The sequence below is a fragment of the Tupaia chinensis genome, unplaced genomic scaffold (assembly GCF_000334495.1).
Source record: "Tupaia chinensis unplaced genomic scaffold, TupChi_1.0 Scaffold000515_1, whole genome shotgun sequence".
In the NCBI taxonomy this organism is placed as follows: domain Eukaryota; kingdom Metazoa; phylum Chordata; class Mammalia; order Scandentia; family Tupaiidae; genus Tupaia; species Tupaia belangeri.
Genome location: NW_006160028.1, coordinates 5,432,229 through 5,453,103, shown reverse-complemented (window position 1 = coordinate 5,453,103; position 20,875 = coordinate 5,432,229). Strand labels below are relative to the sequence as shown.

The 20,875-nt window shown below is 49.1% G+C and overlaps 2 protein-coding genes across 2 annotated transcripts in view; one reads left to right on the top strand and one right to left on the bottom strand.

Moving 5' to 3' along the window:
• Positions 1–6: 6 nt before the first annotated feature.
• Positions 7–2,318, bottom strand: FAM43A (family with sequence similarity 43 member A). The gene is made up of 3 exons (XM_006156812.1): positions 2,137–2,318; positions 1,945–2,099; positions 7–1,526 (listed from the first exon to the last, which is right to left on the bottom strand). The coding sequence occupies exons 1-3, from the start codon at positions 2,316–2,318 to the stop codon at positions 235–237; spliced, it is 1,629 nt and encodes a 542-aa protein (XP_006156874.1). The 3' UTR covers positions 7–234.
• A 16,032-nt stretch (positions 2,319–18,350) lies between these two features.
• LSG1 (large 60S subunit nuclear export GTPase 1) overlaps positions 18,351–20,875 on the top strand; it is a 36,138-nt gene continuing 33,613 nt past the window's right edge. Inside the window, exons 1-2 of the mRNA XM_006156750.3 lie at positions 18,351–18,493; positions 20,450–20,576. Coding sequence (XP_006156812.1) covers positions 18,395–18,493; positions 20,450–20,576 — 226 coding nt within the window. The 5' untranslated portion in view covers positions 18,351–18,394. The remainder of the gene's footprint in view (positions 18,494–20,449; positions 20,577–20,875) is intronic.

The following is a 20,875-nucleotide window of genomic DNA, read 5'->3' as shown; positions in this document are numbered from 1 at the left end:
CCCCCTCTCACATCTCCCCACAAGCAACCTGCTCTGTCTTCAAACAGAACCAACGTGTTGGAACACTAGGGGCGGGGGCGGCGGCCGGGGGTACTCAGGACCTGAGACCTGAAGGGAAGTCTGGACCGCAAGATCCCCATTTTCCGTTTTCTGGGAGCGAGCTAGGGTGGGGACGTGGTGGGGACACGGTTAGGGAGGGAGCTCCTGGGGCACACGGAGGAGTCTGCTGGGAACTCAGCCCGAGTGGGTATCGTCTGGGCTGGCGCTGTCCGTGGGGCTGGATGGGTCCCCGGCAGTGGCAGAGGTGGCATCCGGCCCTCCGCCTTCGATGGAACTCTCACTGCCAGTGCTCTCGCCCGACAGCAGGCGTGTCACCCGCAGGTCGGCCTGCAGGGTGCGCACGTCGTTGCCAAAGCTGAGCTCACCCAGGTCGCTAATGAGCTGCGACAGCTCGGCCTTCATGTCCGAGGCACTGCCCAGCAGCAGAGGCGGCGACGCGGACCCCGCGCCCAGCGAAACCTTGCCGCCCTCCAGCGCCTCCTCGCGGCCATTCTCCAGCGTGTCCAGCAAGTCCCCGCATTCAAAGTGCATGGCCACCACCAGCGCCCGCTGCGCCTCAGCTTCCTCCTCTGCTGGATCCGTTTCCCTTGTATGATCCTCCTCCTCCTCCTCCTCCTCCTCCAGGCAGCCTTCGGGATGTTCCTCCTCTTCTTCCTCCTGCAGCTCCTGCTCCTGCTGTTCGCCGAGCAGGTCCTCGGTGATGGAGCCGAGCTTGGGCGCGCTACGGCTGCGCTCCACCGGCGGCTTGTAGCAGCAGGGTCCGTGCAGGAGCAGCTTGCGCAATGGCACTAGCGGGATGGTGTGCGCGCCCACCAGCTCCTGCTGCTGGTGACGCGCGTCGTCCCGCCGCTTGAGGCGTTTAAATTCTGCCAGCGCGTTGGCCGACGTCTGGTAGAGCAGCAGGGCCATGGCCTGCGCCTTCTCAGGCTTGGACACCAGCACGGCGTGACAGCGTAGCATGACCGCCTTGTGTTTCAGCTCGTGCCGGTACACCCAGGCGAAGACCTTGGGCAGTCGCGCGTCCGCCACGCAGTAGGTGACGCGGTGCAGCAGGTAGAGGTGGCCCGGACGGCGCAGCGCGCGCTCCTCCGCGTGCACCATGCGGATACCCTGCGCACTCACGGTCAGTTTCATCTTCGTGCCCTGACGGCCCGCCTCGCTCTTGCTCCAGATCTTGCCCACCGCCAGGTCGGTGCAGCCGTCGCCGCGCGCCTGGATGGTGGTAGCATTGCCCAGATAGAGCACGGTGTAAGTGGGATCTTCGCTGGTAATGTGCAGCTTCTTGCGCTTGGAGCGAAACATGCTGCCCACTCGGCTGAGCGCGCCTTCGGGGCACGCCCGCGCCAGCGAGCTGAGCGCCGAGTAGTGCAGGCTCACAGCGTAGCCCTTAGGCTTGGACGCCTGCCGCGGCGGGCCCCCGGCGCCGCCCGGGTGGGGGGGGGGGGGGGGTAGGTAGCGGGAAAGTGCTTGGGAAGTCCGCAGGAGTAGAGACAGAATTTTTTTAAAGAGAAGAAAATATTGAGCTTAGAGTGTGCCAAACGGGGCGGGGGGCGGGCAGACACAGTCTGGGTAAGGACGAGGGCAAAGGAGCTCAGGAAAGCAACGAAATGAAAGAGGGAACAAGAGTGGAGCGGAAAATGTCTCAGAAAAAGGCTAGACGCGCGCGGGCAAATAAATAGCGGGAGCCCCAGCAGATGCACCCAGGACGGTAGGGGATATGCAGAAACGTGCAAAGGGCCTCGGGCACTCACAACCCCGGGGGCTGGGGCCAGAAATCGCGGAAACTCCAGCGAGCGTGCCCGGTGGCCAGCGCTCCCCGCCCCCAAGGAGTGCTGGAGACGGAGAACCCCCCCGGCTGGGCTGGTCCCAGAATCAGCAGCTTGCCCAAAGTGCGGTCAGAAGGTGGGTCTGGCCGGCCGCGGTGGGCCTCGCGCAGCAGTCCCGCCGTGGTCACTGCATCTCCGCCCCGGCCGGACGCCGGGGACTCGCGCTTGGCTGGCTCACTGTCGGGGCTGGCTCGGCCAGGGCAGCGCTGGGCTCTGAGGGCGGGGAGCGCGCATGGTCGGCTTCGGGGACCGCCGCTTCCCCAGTTCTCCCCCTCCGAGGGTGTCCGACTCGGCTCCCGAGCTCTCCTCGGTTGGCTGCCCGCCTTTGCAGCGCGCCCTCTCCCGAGCTGCGAGCGGTGTCCGGCTCGCCTGCCTCACATCCTTGCGGTCCGGGAGGAAGATCTCGGGTAAATATAGGCCGGCGCGAACCATTAGCCGAGCGGGGACAGGGGAGGAGCGGAGGAGAGGATCCGTTTCGGCTCCGACGAGGGGCCAATTCCTGGTCTCTTAAAGGGACCCGGTCGCAGCCATTGGTCAAGACAGTAGGAAGGTCGGTCCAATGTGGCAATTATATCCCAAATTCACCCGCATCTCTTTTATCTACAGAAATCACCAAGACCTGGGGTTACCCCGCAGCAAAAGGAACTTGAACTCTGACACTCCACCCCCAGGTTGAATTGCAACTCGCTGCGTAAATGTATGTCTAGATCGAAACTTCTGGGGGAGGTAGTGGAAAATGAGATTGTAGACTATAATTTCCTGTGCAAAAAGCCTGGGAAATAGTGTTTGGCCTTTTTTCCCCTTGTGTGACAACTCTCTGAGAATGACTGGACGCCGTTTAATAATATTATTTTCTATTTTTTAATTCCGTGTTTAATTAAAGAAAACAGAGCGGTAAGGAAAAAGGCAGGCGTATCGTTCACTATCTGGAGCCCGGTGTAGTCAGGTACGCAGTAGATAATGAAAAGTGTTGGAATGAACAAATGATTGGAGTCAAAACGTAGGGTTCTTTTCCCACCTCATCTGCTGTCAGGCCTGAGAGCAGAGCAGTTCTCTGACATACATACAGTCTCCATGTCATGCTTGTGTGTGGTTAGAATTCGGTTTACTTTGGCAGACCAGTCATTCAGTTTTATTGTATGGTTGAAACATTTTGGATGAGAATGCCTAGTAAAAATTCAAATGGCATTTTTTATTTCAGTGTCAAATGATGCCTGGCCATTTTCCAATGGCAGTGCTAATTGCGTTCATCATGCTTTTTTCTTGTGCCAACTGCACGATGTAGCTGTAGTCATCTGACCAGCTTGACCCTTGGTTAGTAATAACTTATCTCTGGGCCCTTAAAACAACCTGCTTGCCTCTATGGTCTTCTTAATCAAAGCAAAGACTCCTTGCTGGAATGTGTGATAAACATCCGGATGATCCTGCACCAAACTCCCAGGCTCATGGTTGAGGGAGACAGTGCCCCCCCCCCATAGGCCGGGTCCTCTGAGGATCTTGGATGTCTCTGGCTTCTGTACCAGGTCTTCATGTCAGAGCCAAGGCAGTTGCTCCCAGAAATTCCCTGGCCCTGCACCCTTGCCAACTTTTAACCTTCCTTTGAACTCTAACCCAATTTTCTCAGTTGTTGGTGCTGAGTTTCAGTTTAACTAACTTTTCTGAGTACCTTTGGAACTAGGTCCTCAGCTGGGAACAGACTCAATTTTGTTTTCAAGAAGCTCCCAGTCTAATGAAGGGTGTAAATGCCATCTAACTCTGCACTTCCACTGGAACGCGGGCTCTGTGAATGGGCCAGTGGGTAGCGTGGTGGTTAGGGCAGCAGGATCACACATGGCCGACTGCGTGGTTTCAGTCCTGGACCTAGTGGCTTGAAGAACATGCCTGGCATGTATGAGTGCGTGCGTGCCTAAAATCCCAAGAGGAGAATGAAGGAGAAGGGACTGTGGAAGGGCCATGCCTCCTGGGGGTGCTTTCTCACTCTCCCTTTCTCTGTCTCTCTGGTAAGCATGTACACTCTATGCAAATTTTAAAATTATATATATATATATATGTGTGTGTGTGTGTGTGTATATATATATATATGTATATTTGTAAAACAAAGGAAAAAGAAGTTTAAGTGAAAATACCCTATGGCCCCAGTGCATGCTACACGTGGGCACTTATTAAATGCTCGTCCAGCTAATGAACGAGACAGACTGAATAAAAGACAGAATGGGCTCGATCTCTGAGAAAGATCCAGAATCTCTGAGAAGGCTAAAGTGGATACAGTTCATTCCAACTTGAAAAATCAGAAAAGGTTTCATGGAGATGGTGACATTTGAAGGATGAACTGGATTTCTCCAAGAGGAAAGAATGAAAGGACCCTCCAGGTATATCTGACAACAGAGTTACAAAGCATGGCAATTGTCCAAACAGGTCTGGACAGAGTATCGTGTTTGCAGCAATGAAAGAACGTTTCCTGATCCGTGTTTTTTGGGCCCGTCTGGTTTCTGAGGAAAGGAATGGCCCTTTCACACCTAGGTGACCCCAAGGTGTCCTTTGACCATAGCCATAATGCCTTCCTGCTCAGTAGACAGAATGTGCTTCAAAGAACAAAAAAGAAACTTTGGTCAAAACTCACCAGATTGGGGCTGGCAGGTGGCATGGTGGTTAAAAGCGCTGAATTCTTACATGGCAAACTGCTGTTCAAGTCCCGGACCTGGTGGTTTGCTCTCTCTCTCTGTCATTAAGTAAAATAATAATAATCATAACCATTGGAATTAAATAAAAAAATAATTCTTAAAATAAAAAAAAAATCTCACCAGATTAACCTGTGCTGAGTGACTTTAGCTGGGTCATAATCTCGATGTCTAAACTCACAAGTGGACATCACATTCAAGCAGCTAGCACTGCCAAGTGCCCGAAGGACCAAGAGTCAGAAGGTTCTGGAGAAAAGATAGAGCAAGGGCAGGTTCTCGAAGCTGCTTTCTACCTCTGGAGGAGGCACACCTGGCACTTCCTGGCAGGTGGCGGGTTAACCAGCAGACCACAGGGGCAAAGAGGAGTCCACCAGAGAGCCAGGCTTTTCCATGGGGGTGGGGGTGCCAGCCCTAGAGGCATAGGCTGCCAGAGCTGCTCCTGTTGACTAGCTTGTGTCTTACCTTGCCTACCTTCTTAATAAGAAGGTTGCTCTCCCACCTTGGAAGAGCAAAAAGGTGCCGGGCAAATGTGAACGCCCAGGGTGTGAGTCATGTTCTGTGCTAAAGACCCAGGAAGGGAACCCAGCTGTGTCCTTGCAGCCTGAACCAGGGCGCAGGCCAGCCTCTGGGCCCACCCTACCTTGTGGAGAGGCTGGCCACCCCAGCTAAAAGCACAGGTTGCAAGTGAGGCTGCATCTCTTCAGCTGGGAAAGCTGTTGGAATGCACCCTTTAGGAGCCCATATGGAAGATCCAGGATGCAAGGCACAGGGTAGGTCCAGAACAGAGCATGGGCAAAACGGAGCTGGGAATGAGTAGAAACTGCGCTGTCCTTTATGATACTGCCCCATCTACTGGTAGCAGGCAGAAGTGCCACTTGGTGGGGTGGCTTCTCATAAAACCAGGTAAGCCTGCGGTTGAGTAAGCACACAGCCCAGTCATAGCTGCTGGAACCAGGAGCTCCAGCCCTTAACTTGACATCTGTGAGCAAGCCCCTATCTCACAGAAGGCTTTTAGACTAGCTTTCTCCCACTGTATATCTTGCATAATGTTCCTTTCTCTCCACCCCAACCTCCTCACTTCCCCTGATGGACGCTGGCTTCCAAGATGTCAAGGAACGAATATGGAGATGTCAAGTCATGCAACAAATATTTGTAGAGAGTCTTGATGTGATGTGATGTAGTTTCTGGGGATCCAGCACTAAAGAAGACAGGTCTTTGCCTTTGTGGAATTTAGAGTCTATGGGGAGATAGAAAAACAAATAATCAAATATCTGAAAGTGATATTTGAAGAAATGTAAGCAAGGTTAGGAATGGGAAGATAGCTGGTTTAGACAGCATGGTGAGATCAGGTGTCTCTCTGGGAAGAGACCCAAATGAGATAGCCAGCCATTCAGAGAGATGGAGGAAGAGCTCCACTGAGCACTTGCGACATTGTTGACCTAAATCGAGACACACTACATGCTTGAAATACACTTGAAGACTCCGGGGCAAGCAGGTGGCATGGTAGTTAAAGTGGTGGGCACTCCCATATGGCCGACTGAGATTCAAGTCCAGGGCCTGCTGGCTTGCTTTCTGACTCTCTCTCTCTCTCTCTCCGTGTCTCTCTCTCTCTGAATCTTTCTCTGGTCAAAATTTTAATTAATTAATTAATTAAAAATAAACAATTCTTTATAAAAAGGAAATACACTTGAGGACTCACTAAATAAAAGGAATGTAAAAGGTCTCAATTTTATATGAATTATATATCACTTGATAATAGATTGGTTACGTTGAGTTAAATAAAATATAGTATTAGAATTGATTTCCGCCTATTTCCCCTTCAATGTGTCTACGAGAAAGCTTCACATTGCGTAAGGCAGCCGTAGCATGCACCTGGTAAGAAACCTCCTGGTGGGACTGAGCTCAGCAGCTTCGAGGACTCCCAAGCTTTAGAGTCCCAGTGTGTCTCACAGCCTCTTACTCTTCCAACCTCTGAGCTCCTGCCTCCTGCTGTTTCAGTTTTTAAGCCCTCAGGGATCTGCATCAGCATTCTTCAAGCAGCGGCCTCACCCACTGACTGCATCAGAGTTCCCTGGACTAGGTCCTGTATCCCACCCACCCTAAGTCAAAATCTCTGCAGTTGTGGGAGGGAGTGTGCATGTTTAAACTCCTCTGGGACTGAATACATGCTAACGTTTGGTGAGCCCTGTCTGGCTCACTTCATCTCTCCCACTGTCAACCCCTTCCTCATTTCTTATCCTCCTGCTCCCATCCAAAACCTGGATGAGTATCCAGTCCACAGTCTGTGCACTGCCTCCATCCAGCCTGGCCCACTTCTGTAGCCCATGCACTCTGCTTCTGGAGCTGACCCGCTGCAGGGAGTCTCCCAGGTAATGCCTTGGCACATTCTAGTATCTTCTAACATACGCACAATAATGACACCCCCCCCCCCACACACACACACACAGAGATGTCCATACCCTAATCTCTGGAATTGATAAATAAGTTACCTAATATGGCAAAGCAGAATCGAGGGTGCATATGGAATCAAAGCAGCTAGCCAGCAGATCTTCAAGTAGGGAGACGATCCTGGATATTCTGTAGGGGCCAATGTAATCACACACATCCTTGATAATGGAATAGGGAACCTTGAAAACAGTATGCCAAGTTGAAGCAGAGGGACACAAAGGTCACATGTTGTATGATTCCCTTTATATAACATATGCAGGATAGGGGAATCCACAGTGACAGAGCACACATCGGAGGTTACCAGGGGCTGGGGGGAGGAGGCAATGGGAGGCAATTAATGCTTAATACATACAGTGTTTCCTTTTGGGAAATGAAATGACTAATTTTCTCTATCGGTCTCTAGTAGCTCAAAAGAAGAAGGAGGAAGAAGAGGAGGCGAAGGGGAAGACAGTAGCTAATTTTATGTTCTATAAGTCTCATCTCAATTTTTTTTTAAGTGGAAGGGGACAGCAGGGTCAGAGTGAGGCAATTTGAGGACTCAATGCACACTCACTGGCTTTGAAGATAGAGAAAGGGGCCTGATAGGAAGACATAGGTAGCCCCTAGAAACTGGAAGAGGCAAGGCTGGCCTTTCCCCCAGAGCTTCCTGAAAGAAACCCAGCCTACCTTGTTGTCAGCCCAGTGTTAGCCTTCTGACCTGTAGAGTTGTACATTTATGTTGGCTTACGCCTTTAAGTCTATGGTCATTTGTTACAATAGCGATACACCACCCACCCAGCCATCTTTTCCCTTCTCCAGACTCTGCTTCCTCTCCCACCATCCTCAATGAGTGCCCTGATCCTCACCAGTTCCCCAAAGCTGCCTACCATCCCCAGAGCCAGGAAGAGCTGACCCGGTGCTCCCCAACAGGGGTGAAGCAGTTGGAGCAGCCTAAACACGCGGCCCAGCCCCAGCTAACAACACATATGTCCTCGAGCTGTTCCCAAACCCCAAAGCTAACCTTACCTCTTCCCATTTTAACATTTTAGTGACTTCCACCAACCAGAGGATGTGATCCAGGCCCCTCAGGATAACACACAGGAACATTCAGGCCTGGCACCTGCCTAGCTCTCCAGTCTCTTCCTCCACATGCCCTGTTACCATAATTTATGCCCCAGCAGCAGAGAAGAGCCCGGCATGCTCCCCATGCTCATGAAACTTTCTTCCCTTCCTGCCATGCTTAAATGGCTCCATCTAAATGGAACGGCCTTCTCCTGCCACTTCCCATTCCTACTCCTTCTTATAGAGTTAGCTCAGGTGCCCTCTTCTCCGGGAAACCATCCTGGGCCTACCTCACTCTTCGTCCTCACTCCCTGCGCCTGCCTTGTGATAATGCTGCTTTCCCTCTCTACCTCCCCCTCCGACTCTGAACTCCTTAAGGTGGGGACTGTACGGTGTCAGCCTTCACGTCTGCAGCTCCCACCATAATGCCTACCACCGAGTCACTGCATGATGAATGTCTGAAGTGAACACCGGCCGAGTGTTTACTTTCATAGTAATGAGTGCAGACTGTCATCGTTGAAAGGGACCTTCAAGATAATCCAGTCCACCTCCCCGGGTTTTACAGATGAGGAAATCGAGGGCCTGACAGCCTGTGCATGGCCATACAGTGATTTAGTGGCCACGTTGAGAAGAAGACCACACAGCCTGAATCTCAATTCAGTGTACTTTCCTTCTGCTAAATGTGAAAGCTAGAGTGTAAGCTCATGAGTATGTGGAACTCGTGTTCTTCCTTTGCACCCCCTCGGGGAACGGCTGTGTTTCAGGGGCTCCCCGATTCCTCTCCAACCACACAGGCTTCTCTCTCTGAGCTGGCTGAGTGGTCACTCACCAGGCCCTGGAAAGAAGAGTCTAATCCTAATGGCTGCCGCTGCCCGGCCCCCAGGTCAGAGTCAGGCATGGCTACTGTGGGGCTTCACCAGTGACTGGCCTCTGTGGTGGTAGTTTAGGCTCAGTCTGGTGGCCCATTGGTTCATCTGGTCTGCCCGGGAAACTTGACCTCTCTGGGGTGACAGGTGCAGCAGTTCCTCTTGGGTATAAAGCACAGGTGATACTAAATGTGTGTGATAAACACTTGGAGAGCCTCAAGTGGAGAATAGAGGGGGTCTTCTGCAAGCTGGTGTTTTAGTTCATCTGTTGTTTTTGAACTTCTCTCTGGGCATGCGTGCCTGTCATATCTTTCGTTGGGCTATACAAACGACCTAACAAAGTAATGGCTATTCATTCACAGCGATTAACTCTACAGGCCCGTCCACACTGGGTGCTGGGGAAATGCACATGGTCCTATCTTTAAAGAGTTTATAATCCAGTTTGTAGTTCACTAACTCAGAGAGGACCCGAGGAGGTAGATTTTGGTGTATTACAGGGGACGAAGCATCGATACGATAACGCTTCATCTGAGATAGCAAAGCTAAACGGAACAGGAAGTGCTCTGGGGACCCAGAGGGAAAGTCACTTCAGGTTGAGCAGTAAGGACACCAGGGCTCTCTTCACGGAGGCAGTGGGCTTCATGTAAGCCTCGGAGGGTGGGCAGATGACTGCAGACAGAGACAGGAGATGGAAGCCCAGAGCGAGAAAGGGCTCATGCATAACGTGGTTAGTGCTGAACACTAACTGGGCAAAAGCAGAGAACCAGCGTATGAAGCACCCACTATGTGCCAGACATTGTGCTAAGTGCTTTAGCCACAACCAAACATCTCATCCTCATGAGAGCGTTGTAAGGGCCGTGCTCATCTCTTCCTTTCACAGGGGGAAAGGACTGAGGCTGGAGGGGCTACGAAACCTGATCAAGACGCTCAAAGCTCCTGTCCTTTGTGTTCGAGTCAGGCTGGGGCCTGACTCCTGGGGGCCTTAAACGGGAGGCAGAGGCGTCTCCTAAACTATGCTGACTCAGTGGAGGCCCCGGAGCAGGGAAGTGTGATGCTCAGAGCCAAAGCTCAGGCATCCAGAGAGGGCAGGGCAAAAACTCAGACACCCATGCTCCTGTCCAGGCCTTCGCCTCCCTGTGTGTGAGCTGAGCAAATTCCCTTCCAGTTCTAAGATCACGGGAAGCTATGCTAATTCTCTGGGGCTGCCCTAAAAGACTTCTAGAGGCCGGAAGGAAATCTTTGCTTCATCCTGGCTTCTGGTGGCTGCCTGCAAATCTTGTTCTTCAGCTTATGGACACATTGCTCCAGTCTCTGTCTCCTTACGCCCGTGGCATTCTTCCTCTGTGTCCTCTGTGTACGTGTCCAGTGTGTCTCTTGCTGACCTTGAAGGACAGCAGTCATTGCATCAGGGTGCACCCCAAGCCAGCATAATCTCGTCTTCACCTTATGACATATGCAAGACCCTTTTCCAAGTAAGGCCCCACTCTCAGGAGCCAGGTATTAGGGTTATATCTTTTCGGGAACAGCATCTAACTCAAAACAGAAGCCAATGACAGTAAATCACAGGAGTGAGAGAGGAACGGACAGGGTCTACCTACAGGAGGTGACCCTGTTGCCCAAGGCCCTGGAAATGTCCTCTCCATGGGGCTGGTGGGTGGCGTGGTGGTTAAGGGCACTGGACTCCCTCATGACCAACTGTGGTTTGAGTCCCGGACCTGTTGGCTTGCCTTTTCACTTTTTCTCTCTCTTTCTCTCTCTCTTTCTCTCTCACTTTCTCCTTCTCTGGTCAAATCAAAATGAAAGAAAGAGAAAGAGAGAAAGAAAGAAAAAAGAAAGGAAGGAAGGAAGTTAAATAAAATAATTCTTAAAAAAATGTTCTCTCCATGCCTCTTGCTTGGAATGCACACCATCTGGACACAGCCCAGGCAGACATGCAAAGGCGCTAGCCGAGGGCCAGGTGAAGTGAAACCCCGAGGCTTATAGTGAGCCTTCTCGTCAGTGCCACCAAAGGCCGGGACCAGTAAAGAAGGACCAGACTGACTCATCCCCTCTGAAGGAGAGAGGAGAAATTATTACCCTAAGATGATCAGCTTTAAGACAGAACCCCTGGATCTGGGGGAAAAAAATAGAAGAAAAAAAAAGTGGCTTTGTTTAACATTTCGAGTTGCAGTAATAGTATTCATAACCTCCTATCTATCTCCTGCTGACTGAGGGGACCAGACTTCCAACTCCCAGGATAGGGAGGCAAGCCCCAGACTCCTCAAGTCACGTGGTGAAGGCACTGCCCTGCTGTGCCACCTCGGTCCCCTTTCTGACACTGTCATTGTTCCCCTGTTCTCCCTGTACTGGGTGAGCAGAAGGGCGGCATGAAGAGGAAGAGAGCCTGCCAGGGTCAGGAGTCCACGAAGCACCTTAGAGGCCATCTGTTCCAACGCCGAGTTTGAGGCATCAACCTGACCTAGAACATCCTGACCTTAGTGCTCTAGCCTTTACTTGAATGCTCCTGGTGACGGGGAGCTCACCACTTTGACATTTCATCTTCGAACCACTCCAACTGTAAGAAGGTTCAAACAAACAGATCCTGCAATTGCGACTCTGGTTTCCACCTACTTGTTTTGGCTCTGCTGTCGTCATGTCTAGTTACGGCAATCTGCTCTCCCTTCCCTATGACAGTCCTTCATGGAAATGGGAATGGTCCCTGCTTCCTCTGTGCCTCCCTCTCTGGCGAGTCGCAGTCCTGTCGCCTCCACCTCATACGACAGAGTTCCGCAGTCCATCGCTGTCCACTCACTCACTAATGTACTTAGTAGAGTGGTGGGGAGAGGGGTGGTCACATTTAGAGACAGAAACCAAAATCCCGGCGTCTGAAGGCCCTCCTGGTGGAGTTGCCCAACCTGGTGGCGTAGGTCATGGCTCCTTTGCTGACTTGAGCTATTTAACCCTGGCTGAGTCCCTCTGTCAGGCTGATGGCCTCGAAAATGACAGCTCATCGGGGGTTTTGTCCAAAGTTGAATCCTCTAGTCTAGTGATGAATGAATGAATGCATGGGATGGCATAAACTTGGCACTTTCTTTCTTCTTTGTTTAAATTGTTTTTACTGTGGTAATATGTTAAATGTCCATAGCATTAGTTGTACCATTTTAGCCAGGTAAGTATATTGCTTGGTGGCAGTAAGTACATTTATGCTGCTGTGTAAGCGTCATCACTCCCACCTTCAGAACCATTTCACCATCTCTTTAAATAATTCTGCATTCCCTCCTTTTTCCAGCCCATTAACCACTACGGTGCTTTTTCTGTATGAATTTCTTCCTTCCTCCTTCCCTCCCTCCCTTCCTTCCTCACCAGAGAGGGAGAGACAGGGACAGGGAGAGGAGAGAGAAAGCACCCCGCTATGGGGTATGGTTACACCCTTTTCCATTCTCCTCCATTTCTCAGCCTTTCAGGATTTGGGCCACACATGCACACACCCAGCACGTTTTTCAAACCGCCAAGGCCAGGATTCTAATCACACAGGTGGCCATGTGGGATCGAGCTCCCTACTCACATCTCTTACCTGCTGGGGCCATGGGGCTGCCCTAACCTGATGTTTTTATCTGGAGATTTTAGAGTTGGTCATTATGAATTCTACTTCTAGCCTCTTTTACTTTGTTTTACTTTGCTTAACTTCACTGGATGCCAGTGTCTACAACTAAAAAGCACAGGAAGGGGACCAGCAGCTGGCGTAATGGCTATGTCGCTGGACTCCCGTGTAGTCGACCGTGGTTCAAGTCCTCGACCTGGTGGCTTAAACTCACGCCAGGTGTGTGTGCGTGCATGCCCAAGATCCCGAGAGGAAAATGGAGGAGAAGGGATTGGAGCGTGGTCATCCTCCCTGGGGGGTGATTTCTCACTTTCTGTCTCTCTGTCTCTGTTGGGCAAGTGCATGCGCCCTATAGCAAAAACCTCTCAAAAAAAAAGGCACGGGAAAATAACGATACAATTTCTCTCTTGACTATTAAAAGGGGAAAAATAATTGTAAAGTTACCTGTGAATAAAAGACCCTAGAAAATCCACAATTCCAGTAACAAATTGAGGAAAAAATGGGTTCAAATACAGTGTACATAGGATCTTGTAACCTGTGTCACCAAAGCAAGAGATCTTTCATGCGTGCATGCACCTAAGAACTTAAACAACCAGACAATCAATGCCTGATTGCAGTGACTCAGAGTAACCATGTATAATAACCACCAATGGATGTCTGCTGCATTACTCAAACTCACTCATGTGAGAACCCACCCATTTTCAACAGGAATGAACCGAGACGGGCAGATCCTCGAAGGGAGTTTCCCTCCTGATTCACGGAGGCTGCCAAGTGCCAGGCATCAATTTTCACACCTCTCAGCCTTCTGCAAACTGCATCAACGTCCTTGTAGAAGGAGGCAGCGCAGAGAATGGGTGAGAAGCAGGGAAATGGGTGCAAGTTGCCTTGGAATGATTTTTCTGCCACTGACGTATTTTCAGCCAAAGGGTAAAAGGAAAAACAAACCAGAAACCCACCCACACTTCCCCCTCCCTCCCCAGATGTGAAGCCTACAGGCACCACAGTGTGAAGATGGATTGCTGAAAGCTGTTCCAAGGCTTGTTCCTGGGTGTGGGTTTCAAGGCTTGCGACTGGCATTTGTTCAGGCTTGGTAAATCAAGCATTATGCAATGCCGTGAATGAGGAACACTCCCTTTGTCACTACTTGGAAGCTGACGGGAGGCTTCCAGTCCCCAAATCAGTGCAGCCTCCTCCAGAGGTCAGCTGCTTAGAGAAGCTTGGTTTCAGCAGAAGGCTCAGCTGTGTGGAGAACTGGGAGGACCTGGCCAATCTTCTGGACACAGACTGGATGAGCTTTCTCGCTGGTGTGACAAAGCTACATGGGGAGTTTGACTGGATCGTGTTGTTCCCTGGAATGTGGGTGGAAAGGCTTCTGCAGCTGTAGGGCAGAGACCTGAGTGGATTCATCTTTGTAACCCCCTCACTGGGGCAGCACCCCCCACCTCTCTTCACCCTTCACGGCTGCCAGCATCACTCCCCCTCCTCAATCTCACTTGTTTCTGGGGACGTAGGTACCATGATTTTGAGTCACCAGCATCCTCAATTCCCTTCCTCCTTGCCTTTCCCACTAAGTTCTTATCTGTATCCTTCAATCATTGGGGGGAAAGTTTCTCGGCTGACCCACTTGGTAGCTCCCACAAACTACCGGGTAATGACTTTTGCAGCATTATCTTCTTCGTTATCTCTGCAGGACAGGAGTTATTATTATCCCTATTCACCAGATAAGGAAACTGAGACTCAGTTCAACGTCTGGGTAGATGTAACATCTTGGGAGAAATGTTAGAATTATTGTTGCTTTACTTAATTGTCAGCTAGGAATAGCTGCTGCTAATTAATCTTGCAGTGTCAATGTCATTTTGACTCACCACCAGTCCTGATTAAATTATCATATTGGTTTATTCAGTCAAGACTTTTTGGAACCTTTGGAAGAATGAAAATAGAAACCCAAAGTGTTTTCTTTCTCAAAATCCCTAGAGGTAATCTGGAAAAAGGAATTAGGATAAAGTCTCAAGTTCTTGGTTGAGCTCTAAGAGTAAGATGATTCTGTATCATTCCCCATTACTATACTCATTATTTTCATTATTAAAATGTAAAACCCGTTTCATCTTACTTCATGAGTCAGTGTTATCTTTAATTGCCCTGCTCCAGAGAGAATGCCAGGAACTGTGTGAATTCTTTTTTACAGGTCTTTATCACATCTTACTTCTGGAGATTATGTGCAGGTGTTTTAAAGGTGTATTATTTCTAAGGTAGGAAAGGGGAGAAATTGGGTACTAATGCATTCTTCTGCTGGACTGTGAGCATTGCCTTCCCAAAGTCTTGCCTGTTACTAAGTGGCGGTCAGCAATCACTTGGTGCTTCCCGAAGTTCACTCCAATCCATTACGAGCCAGCAGTCGGGGTAGCGTGGGAAAGGTTTGCCAGTGAATCCAGAGATCGGTGTGTGGTACGGGCCAGCTCTGCCTCCGGCCAGCTTCCTGTGACTCACCGGCAGCCGGCCCACCCTGGTGTCTTCAAGGGAGCAGACTACTCTTGCTACTCAGTGTGGCCCATGGTACATGCGAAGTATCATCTAGAAGTATCATCTGGAAGCTTGTTAGAAACAGACTCATGCCTCATGCCAGACCTACAAATCAGACTCTGCATGATAGTAAGATTAACAACGATGCCAGCAGGTGGTGTGATGGTTAAGGGCTCTGAACTCCCACATGGCTGACTGTGGTTGGAGTACCGGACCTGGTGGCTTGCTGTCTTACTTTCCCTCTCTCTTTCTCTCTCTCACTCTGTCCCTCTCTGGTCAAATTAAAATAAATAAATAAAGTGAAATAAAATAATAATTTAAAAAACTCCTTTGGAAAAAAGATTAACAGGGACTTCATAGGCACATTAAAGTTTGAGAAACCATGAAGTAGTGACTTCCTGGTCCTGATTTCCTATCTATGTATCTATCTATGTATCTATTTATTTATTTCCAGAGGACACACACACTTGCCAGAGAGAGGCAGAAAGACAGAGTGAGAGAGGAAGAAAACATCCCCAGTAGGACATAGCCACACCACAATTCCTTCTCCTTCATTTTCCCATCCTGTGAAGATTTGAGGCATGCACACACTACACCTGGCATGTTTCTCAAGGCAGCCGGGACTGGGATTTGGCCATGTGGGATCCAGCTCCCTTAACCACTAGGCTGGCCTACATTTCCTTTTTAAATGTTTGTTTGTGTGTTTATTGCCATAGGTCTCACCAGAGAGAGAGGAAACGTGAGAAATCTCCTCCTAGGGAGGATGGCCACGCTGAAATCCCTTATTCTTCATTCTCCTCTCTGGAGTTTAGGTGCACACACACATGCCCAGAGTGTTTTTCAATCCACTGGGTTTGGGACTCGAACTGCTCAGTTGACTATGTGGGATCCAGAGCCTTAACTCTCATACCATGTGCTGGCCCCTAGATTCTATTTTTTTAATTAATTTTTAAATCAATCAGTGAAAACTGTATGCATGTATAGGCTGTCTGGTTATATGTATACGTTGTGGGCTAGCTAAATCAAGCTGGTAAACACACGCATGACATCGTGATCAATGACATCGAAGACACCTGATAACAACTCTCTTTTCTCCCCCTCTCCAGAAATGTGTGGAATAGTGACAAAACATGGGTTTCATTTCTGACATATATTCAATCTATTGCTTGAGCAAACAGCTTTGTTTTTTAAAGTTTATTTTCTTTCTTTCTTTCATGAGAGAGAGACACACACAAATACACACCCACACCCACACCCACACAGGTAACCTCAACAGGGTCTTGCCACACTAAGATCCTTCTCTAGCCAGCCAGGATCACTGGCTATTGGGTGTGCCCTGTGAATTCAGATCAACCATGGGCCCAAACCAGGCCTCTCAAATGGCTCTTACATCACCTAGCTGCACTCTACTGCTACGCCACCACTGGCTGAGCCTGCTTCCTCTGAGCACCAGAATACTGGGGTGGTTCTCCAGATTAATGATCAGCACACACCCGACTCTAAACTTTCTTTTTACATTTTTTCTTTTCTTGAATTCATGATAGAGCTTGTGTGTGCAGAAGAGAGAGGGACAGAGGAAATTTCCACACCATTCAGTTACATTGTGATCCCCTTCTTCCAGTCCTCCAGTCCTCCAGCCCACAGGATCCTGGGCACATGTACTTTCAGACCAACCAGACAGGGGACTGGAACCAAGGTGGGCATGTGGCTTTCAGATCCTTAGTTTGGCATGTTACCATCTGTCTGCACCACAGGGCTGGGACTAAACTGACTTTTTAAATGTATTTCCATCATAAGAAATCAAATGACAAAATGGGAAGCAAAAGCCCACGTCCCTGGGCTGCCAGAGGGAGCCCTGGGCTCCCTCTGGCAGCACACATACCCAAATTGGAATGATCCAGAAGTTAGCATAGCTCCTGCACAAGGATGGCATGTAAAAGTGTGTGGATTGAGGCTCCACTGGCTCCAAGGTTGGCATTAATCACCAGCCTATCACTGTGGCACCTGGTGGAGTCCTGGTCAAGGTACACTGGCCCATGTGCATGCTGAGCAACACCACAGGCTAGCTGAGGCCTGGCTTTCCTGGACCGGAAGTTTGACCTTAGTATGCCAAACGTGCTTTTGTTCACTGGTATTGAATAAGGGGTTGGGAGTATGAAGAGTTTTCTGAGGCTCATGAGGACATGGTTGCACTATAGAAGGAGTATGAGGAGGCTGGAGCAGTTAGTGCTGAGGGAGATGATGATGAAGAGTCTGCTACAATTTGGGGCCAGCAATTAGTGTAATGGCTATGTTGCTGGACTCCCACGTAGTCGACCGCGGTTCGAGTTCCAGACCTAGTGGCTTAAACTCGTACAGGGCGCGTGTGCGTGCGTGTCCAAGATCCCAAAAGGAGAATGGAGAAGGGATTGCGGCGTGGCCATCCCCCCTGGGGGGTGATTTCTCACTTTCTGTCTCTGTCTCTCTCTGTCTGGCGAGCGCACACGCCCTATAGCAACAACCTCTCCAAAAAAAGAAAAAAAAGAGTCTGCTACAATTTTACACTTCATTGTCTTCCAACTGTCTCATTTCTGGGATTCTGTGAAATTGTCCCTTGTTACCCTAAACTGGCAACAAAAGTGATGTTTTACAAAGTCAGGCCTCTAAGAATAGGACAAGCTTGCTATCTTCACTTTACTCTTAATTGGGAAGTGCTTGTGCAATTTTAAGTAGAAACCTTAAATATGTTTTATTTGAAATAAAGCAGAAGTCGAATCCCGTTGCCTTACTGTGCAACCTTGCCAAGCTCTGGAGATATTATTCAGTCTCCTATTCCAAACCACCCAGAAGGGGCCTTTTCTCCTGTAGCAGCTAGGAAGACTAAAACAAAACTACTTAGTCGCTGCGCTAGACCTCAGCGAAGCCTCACCTTAGGAGGCCGGTCCAAAACCAGGGCGCTGGGAAGCTCCCCCCACCTCTACACAAACTCCCTACATCCGAGTCTCCGCCTCCTCCTGATGGAAACAGTCTGGAAACCGGATTTGGACGGTAAATAGAGCCGGACATGTTATCCAGGTGTCCTAGTTTCTTACCGGACGCTAAAGACTGACGCACAAAAACGGGCTGTACCATTATTTTGTCTTACCCATGCGATCCAAACTTGAAATATTTGTAGAGACGTGTACCAAAAAGGTACCGGGACTCTTTTGCGTTTATATTATAATACTAGAAGACTTGAGATACACAAAAAACATTCTGGAGCAAGCTCTTCCTGTTTTCCCTCTCAACTTTGGACCTGAACTACTTGGTCGCTCTCGGACGTGTCTTCCGGGGGTCGCGCCCTCGGTACCGGAAGCTGCACGCGCTGGGAGCATTTTCGTGGACTGCTGAGGTGCTATGGGCCGAAGGAGAGCCCCGGGCGGTGGGACGCTCGGCCGGGCCCTCATCCGCCACCAGGCTCAGCGGAGCCGTAGCCACCGTCACACCGACTCCTGGGTAAGACAGACTCTGCCATTTTTCTTATTCATTCGGTCTAGTTGTGAGAGCCTGGGTACTGCAAACCCTGGGGTCAAAAGGCAGATGTTTTCCAGAGGAAGTGACGTCTGTTTTGAGGGGTGAAGAGGAATTTCTTCCAGGCTGAGAAACAGGTTCTCTTTCTAGGAAGGAACTCCGCGCAGACGTAGGCGCTTGAAGATGTCGAGGCCGGGGCGAGAATGTGAAGAGTGTCGAATGCCAGAATGTCTTGAATGCGTCTGGAGTTTGCCCGGGGCACAGGGGAGCCCTTGGAAATTTCTGAGCAGGACAGAATCAGAACTGCGTTTTATATCGCCTTGTTCGACGAAGTGATCCTCTGAAGGTGGTTGATTACTGTCAGAAAACGAGTACAGGATAACTCGGATTCCAGGCTTGTTAAACTTCTCAGTGGTACAGCTCAAAACGAATTATGCGTTTATTTTCCAGGTGTAACAGGGCCTAGTGGGATGTCCCTAGGAAACACCACAGTAAACGTCCTTTAAAAAGGGAATGAAGTGGTTTGACTTTGTTTATCATTTTAGTCATTTTTACCATTTGTTCCCTCCGGTATTTGAGAACTGAGTTCTCGGTAAGATTGTGTGCCAATGCGTGTGCCTGGTGCAAACTCCCCATGTGCCGTTATCACACCATCTGACCTCCATCCTTCTAATCATACACAGTGCTTATCGGTTTTCATCTGGTCGGAGTTCTTCTGTACTTAGGTTGTTGGTGGTTTTAATTGACCGAAGGAATTTGTTAATGAAGTTTTTAGGATATAGTGGGAAAAATTGAATATGATTTCGAGAGAACTGGATTTTAGTCTGAATTCTAATTTTTGCCGTTTCTGTGACCAATTTAGACTGCCGAAGGTTTTCGTCTGTAACTTTATTTTTTTTCCCCATTTATTTGTACTTGCACTAGGCATGTGGCTTAGGGCACTGTTGATCAAATTCTAGTTTATGTCTGGAAATTGTAGTTTGCAAGCGGCATTTATTTATTTATTTTTATTCCAGTTGTTACTGACCGAGTAAGTCCAGCTGCTGCTTCTTGCAGTCAATGAAACAAGACACAGAGGCTGGCCAAGAAGGGAGTTTATTTCCATAACCAGTTACAGGGAGACAGGCAGCAAGCACTCTCAAATGGTCTCAAAAAGTTTAACATGTTCTTGGTATTCATAGGTACAGAATAGAAGCACGTGAAAATCGTTCTTCACTAGTCAGTTGGTTGCTTTCCCCTGAATAATGATCCTGATTCCTGTTTGATTTCAAATGCCCATTCCTGGTTTCTCATCTGACCACTCCTCAAACATCTCCCTTGACTCAGTACTTGGTCAGATCATTCTTGTTAGAGGCCTTTTTAAATTCCAAAATGGCTGCAGTCTTGCTAAACCTCAGGCTGGCCTGCTTCATAAGATAGAACAGAAAACAGCAGAGTGAGTTACATATAACAAGGTAACTTGTTTCAGGGCTTTGTTGGTCCCCATCTACTGTACTGGATGGTGCTTGCACACTTGTGTCACAGTGCATATTGCACATCTTTGGGTCTCTACATAAAGTGCTTTTCTGATTGTTGGTCTTTATCAATAATTTTTGACTCCCTGACTGATAGAGTCAGCCTGGGTTCACGTTCTACATCTATCAGTTCGAGACTATAGACGAGTGATTTTATCTATTGAAACCTCAGTTTTTGAAACAGTCCACTGGAAATACAATAAAATGTACTTCGAAAAGACCAAAAATTAAATGAAATAGTTAAAGGAGAATGCCTATCATGAGGTAAGGAATTGATCATTTAAATGGATTAATACTAGTAATACTAACTCTAAAAGGCGATAGCTACCTTGAAGACCACAGAATATTTGCTAGGAAGTTGAGAGCTTGTTTGATGCCAAGAACAAAAGCAAGTAGCTGTATTTATTACCCTGTGTTGAATTTGCAGTTGCACACAAGCGAACTCAATGATGGCTACGATTGGGGTCGTCTCAATCTTCAGTCGGTGACTGAACAGAGTTCCCTCGATGACTTCCTTGCGACTGCAGAACTCGCAGGAACAGAGTTTGTAGCAGGTAAGTTTTTACTTATAATTTTATTCTTAAGTATTGATGACATGGCATGATGCCTGTACATTTCTGTCTTGCTCACCAGATACAAACAAGTCCATCCGAAAGTGTTTCTTTTCTTTTCTTTTTTTTTTGAGAGATTTTTGCCGTAGGGCATGTGCGCTTGCCAGAAAGACTCTAGAGAGAGAGACAGACAGAAAGTGAGGAAAATCCCCCCTCAGGGAGGATGGCCACGCCACAGTCTCTTCTCCTCCATTCTCCTCTCGGGATCTTGGGCACGCATGCACATGCATCTGGCGTGAGTT